Here is a 6,000-nt window from a genome sequence, read left to right on the forward strand (position 1 = left end):
ATAGTATTTCTCCTGTTTTAATTTTTCTTGACTGGATATAAATGGCCCATTCTAAAGGGATAAAAACAGTAGTCAAGAGATTAGATACCAAGAGAAACACAGTCTTTAATGATATATTTATCTATCATTGACCTTGAATTTTGTTTCACATTGCACCTTTAACATTCAAAGCCAAACACCATGCAGCTGATGTGGAACATTAAGCTACACAGTGTGAGCACATTCCATGAAATTATAAAGGCTGATTTGACAGATTTGAAGCAGAAAGTTAATCTGAAAAATCATCTTCATATCCACCCTTTGGAAAATAAGCAGCAGCTGCGAGTTATTCTCAATGACTGGCCGCTGTTGAAGTTTGGAAATGAGCGTCTTAGTACAAGCTTGACAGGAGCTGATGGACACTGTCAAGACTGACAGAGTTATTCTATACAGACAGCAAGAAATGTAACCATTTAATGCAGTTCAGAACTGGTATTCAAAGAAATGTTTCATGAACAGCATGAATTACCAGGAAACAAACAAAAAGATTGCAATACCCAACTTTACAACCAAAGGGATCATTACACACGTGGACAACAATGTTGGTTCCGTTCAGTCAATGAAAGAAAAACTCACAATGGTCACAGAAATAACTTGCATCTGACAAAAGTAATAATAAATAAAAATTCTATGAAATTGAACAAATTAAAGCCAGACATTGCCTTTCAATCGTGCTTTAATTGAATTACATATAGAAAAAAAATAAACTCATGTCTGATTTTCACTGGTAAATTTGATATTATTTTTATTTATTATTACTATTATAAGATTCAAGTTATTTCTGTGCCCATTGTGAGTTTTTCTTTCATTGACCGAAGCCTACCAACAATTCTGTCCATGTGTGTATGAAATAATATATGATAAGAGCTTAATTAAAATTAATCTTTCATGGTCCCAAAATAATAAACAGATAAATAAAACACAGACAAATAAATTTTAAATTCTGATTATTTTAAAGTTTCATACTTGTGACAGCCTTTTTCCCCCAAATGCTTTAATCTCATTTACCACAATAATTCAGGGTTGTCAAGTTCTGAACACTTGTTCCTTTTGAAAAAACTGCAACGGGCTAAGTGGTGGGTGTTAGCTGCTTACTGGACCCACACAGGTAGATGGTAACCTGCATGGTTTTAACTTATCCCACCCACATTGTCATGACAAGTCTGGGTTGGTCACTCCTTTTGTTTCATTGGATATATTATGACTAGGATTTTTTTAAGAAAAAAAGATTTAAAAAAAAACAAAAAAACAGGAAAATAAGTAATTACGTCATATTTCCAAGACACATTGGTGTCATTTCCTCTTTTTTGTTTGTATTGTTTTTTGACTTTCCATACTAAAGCATACAATGACATGAGGTTTCCTACTCTGCACAACATCCTGTAAGGTACAAAAACAATCCTTCATGTCACTACAGTAATAAGCCATACAAATAACAGAAGTCAATACAAAGTAGATGAGGCACAGGAAGTAAGGGATAAAATACCACCATGATCTGGAGGTGACCGAAGGAGACTGGGCAAATTAAATAATGAGAGAGGACATTATGAAGAAGAAAGCCCTGTCATGTGATGAGGTATAGACTAAAACTCACCAATCTGGACAAAGGATATTCTACCAAATATTAAACCAAGATGTGAAAGTTAACCAGATACCAGGACAGAACCAAAATGACAGTAGTAAGTCAACCGTAATCAGGATCATCAGACTAACCTGCCAAAATCTGTATTTCCACAAACAACACCAAACCTTAACTAGCTTGGTTTGGGAACTTTTCCAGAAGGTTAAGGATCATTTTAGCCCTAGATCTTCTACAGATCAACTGAGGTTTGAAGTTCAGGCTAGATTAGGTGAATTAAACCCAGTGAAAGTTGTTGCTCCACCTGTTCTGAGCTCTTCCTGAGTTTCAGCATTTCCATAGACATAACAACCAGGAATGCAGCTAACACAAAGCCAGTCCATACTACACACAAAAACGTGTTATTTTATTTGTGCCTTCGAGCTTAATTTATGAAAAACAATCATTTCACTGTTCACTGCTCCGAATCACAGCCTTCTTAACCAGATTCAGAAGTTCCTCGGTGCTCTGCAGAAGCTCCAAAGTTCCATCCATGTGAGTCTATATTAATTCAGCACAACTCCCAAATAAAACTGCTGTCATTCACATGTTTTTCTGTTTTATTTGTCAAAACCTGTGGTTGAAAAGCAGCTCATTAATACGACAGCTCTCTGCACCTTACAGCATTACAGGACTGTTTCTCTGTAACCACAACTGTAAGATAAACACATGGCTAACTGGCATTTTAGCATATTACTGCAAGTAAACCAGTTACATTGCAGTTTGTGCAACTTCAAAGTAATCTGAGGGATGGATGGAATAAAAATAAAGTGACAAAAAAGGAAGCAATGAAAATATATGGTTCAGAGGAAATGGGTGTAAACTGAAAAATGAGTGGTTCATTAGAAAAGACTTTGATTCTGATCTGACTATAAAACATTCATATAAATACTTATGATTGACCTTCTGATAAGTTCATCATTTATCACCTGAAACACAAAGTCTACCAGGTATCATTTTAGGAAAGTGCTCTCAACATCATCTAAAACATGTCAATTTGTTTTAATCCATTTTTATTTCACAATTCCGTGATTAGTTTATCAGCATTTCTGTCTCTTCAGGTTCATTTAGTTGCTTTAGTTACTTCCACCCTTGAAGCTACTTCCATGAAATGATAAATGGGAGATTTAACGTTAAAGATTAAAATAATTCATTAAACTCTAATGGCTAAATGATAAAACATGTTGGGGTTTTTTCATAGTACTGCAGCTGTTATAAATAAATCAACTTCAAACAAATCAGTTTACTTGATAACTATATCACTGTTTTTTCAGACATGCATTTATCATGTTTGCACATCATTTTCACATAAAGTAAAGAAAGTCAAACATCAACACTCATCACCTTCTGCTACATCTTCTAGAAAATGAAAAAAAGACTTCAACAGTCTCCTCGCCCTCCAATAGAGAGCACGGCCAAAGTGATCTGGATCCTCCAAACCCTCTCCTTCACAGGTTCCCCAACATATATCGTTAACATATACATACATACATACATACATACATACATACATACATACATACATACATACATATATATATATATATATATATATATATAACTTTAAATCTCATGATCTGAGGGATCTCTATAGCACTATGACCTCTTAATCTTGACTTTCAAATTATTCTAGTTTGTCATCCCAACTCAATACAACAATGTTCATACCCTCCCCCAACCAGCCTCAAGTAACACATCAGCCTGAGTCTGGTTTTTGAAACTACTGCCCTTTTTCTTGCTCCTTTTCCCTCAAGTGTTAATAGCAGATTACAACATGGAAGAAACCGCAGGTGGTGTCGTTCCCTCATACAGCTGGCATATTCCTGAATGCCTGTTTGTGTGAACAGGCCTGTGTTCAGATCCAGGAATCCTCTTTAGTCATTAATTAGCTATACCAGACACTACAAGCTGATGATGTGTTGATCCACTCCACCATATGACACCAGTCATCAAATATGACTGCACGCAACAGTGATGATGCATTTTCAACATACCTCTGAATGAGTGAATGAAGCCTGTAATGTGTGGCACTATGACCAACACATCTATATTTGAATAATCCTCCAGAGCCACACAGCACACCTGCTGGGCTGATTTACATGAGGCCAGATGACCCCAGCAACATGCGTTTAGCATACATCAATTATTTACCCAGGCCTCTGAGCTCTCTGCTGAGGAAACTGCCATTCTCTGTAAAGTTTACATGGACAGGTTTATCAACATCTTTACACCATCTGACTGTTCATCAAGCACCACTCCTCTCTGCAGCATCCGGCATGCAGGTGCACTTTCTCCATATTACCCTCATCTTCAGTCATGGCCATCAAAGGAATCCCAGACCACTGATTCAAACACGGTTGGTCATCAGGGAGAATTTCTTACTGACCAGGCTGACAAGATGCTGGATGATCTGGGGATTTGGTGATGCAGCACACACAAACTAGTTAGTATTTTCACTTATATGGCAAGAGCAACGTTGAATAAGATCGTGTTAGTAAGGCAACAGGATTGTTCCACTCCTAGCGCTTCTACAAGGGAGGCGCCTCCATCCGTCATGACAAGGGATGCTGCGAGAGAGGACCTGGGAGATCCGGATAACCAAGACCCATCCTGAGCCTAGCGGGGCTCTGAAGTCAATGTGCTGCCAGCAATAAGTAGGCAACATAGGTTAGGCTGCTTTCCTACGAAGAGGTGGCAATTGAGACCGACAGGTGCATCACCATCAGCATCACCACCACCATCCTCCTCCTCTGCCAGCCAACAGAACTACCATCTACCACTGCTTTGAACCTCGGCAGAAATCTATGAGAAGAAACACCCAAACCCAGCAGCAAACACTCGGTCACTGGGCAGAAAACCAAAAAACAAACACGAGCATTTTTCCTGGATTTTAAAAAAAAAAAAAAAAAAAAAAAAAACGTTTAAAGGTAAGATCGTACAGCGGCGAGTTAGCTAGTCCGCGCGGACACCAAACGCACCACGGTTAGCTCCTGGCTCGTGCCTTTCCCTGTGATCGAGTTCAAGGGTGAGTTGGAAAACAGCACGAGCATTTCGTTAGACTCACCTCTCTGCCATTTTCCCTACGGCTATTAAAATCCTTAAGGAGTAAATTCCACAACGCCTCCCATGTTGCTGAAATTGCGGTAGCCGCAGTCACCGAGTCACTCCTTCCAGACACGTGTCACCGCCCAACAAGCACCACACAGCTTCCGGCATGGTCCTTCAGAACAAAGCCTTTAGCTCGTGCAGCTTAGTCACTGTCAAACATAGAAAAACTGCTAAACGTGGACGATTTAGGCAGCAAAAGCGTTTTAAATGTAATAAATTACTATTTCAGAACCAGTCATCGCATACATCACCTGGAGCTGCATCAAATTTAGGTGGAATTTTTTTAAAATTTGATATAATCTTCCAATTTGAGCTTTATTTATTGGCATATGTACTTTTTTGTTTATCAAAATGAGAAATACTAACAGAAATCATACATATTGCTAGTACATTATATTAACTTTGAATAAATTGTTATTTTGTTATGCACCTGGCGTTCACAGACTTTCTTGCCTTGTAAAAACAAAAACAGATAAAGATTATATGTGTTAAAATTAGTCCGATTTGCTCTGATTGACAATATTACTCTGTATTGCAGAAAGAAATAAGGCAAATTCAATTACACTGAACGCCACCGAAAATCTGCCTTTAATTTATTTAGTAAACTAATTAACGTCCGGTATGAACTCATTTCAAGCAGCCTAACTTAACTCAAAAGGTCACAAGCATTTTCTGTGGTAACGCGCTCGTGTTAAATGACAGGGACTACAAAGAAGCTGTAGGATCTTTGTGAGTAATTAAATCCCTGCTCAACACAGATTTCAGGGGACATATTCACCATGTTGGCAGGATGTAGAAGGTGGCAGCTAATCTAACTGCATCAACATCACCGCGCTGATACAGTAACACACACACACACACTCCTGATTAGGTTACCTCACTGATGTTTGAAGATACCCAATGATTGGACTGACAATGACACTCAGCCTCTTTAATATGAGGTCTGATCCATCAGCCCATCACAATCAGGTCCTCACATTTACAAATGATGATTTATTATGGTATTATTTCTTATGTTATAGTACATTTATCTGATTTACTTTGAATGGAGAAAGTTCTGCATTTTGTGACCAGGTCTCATGACTTGTGACCTCTTTGCAGAGACTAGATTAGAGGCTCAGCTTGAAACCAGTAAAGTAAAGGTTACCTTGAAAGGGTAAGAGAAATACCAGCTTCTAAGTGTAAATTAAATGTACCCTTGCTGTACAACATGTGAGCTTCTCTCAGCCATCAAA

The 6,000-nt window shown here is 38.1% G+C and overlaps 1 protein-coding gene across 1 annotated transcript in view; it reads right to left on the minus strand.

The window, feature by feature from the left end:
* arhgap39 (Rho GTPase activating protein 39) overlaps window positions 1-4,732 on the minus strand; it is a gene marked incomplete at both ends in the record, with an annotated part of 28,161 nt that extends 23,429 nt beyond the window's left edge. The window contains 2 exons of the mRNA XM_079245625.1: window positions 4,343-4,459; window positions 4,722-4,732. Coding sequence (XP_079101751.1) covers window positions 4,343-4,459; window positions 4,722-4,732 — 128 coding nt within the window. The remainder of the gene's footprint in view (window positions 1-4,342; window positions 4,460-4,721) is intronic.
* Between the last annotated feature and the right edge of the window lie 1,268 nt (window positions 4,733-6,000).

The sequence above is a fragment of the Telmatherina bonti genome (assembly GCF_933228915.1).
Source record: "Telmatherina bonti genome assembly, chromosome: 8".
Classification (NCBI taxonomy): Eukaryota; Metazoa; Chordata; class Actinopteri; order Atheriniformes; family Telmatherinidae; genus Telmatherina; species Telmatherina bonti.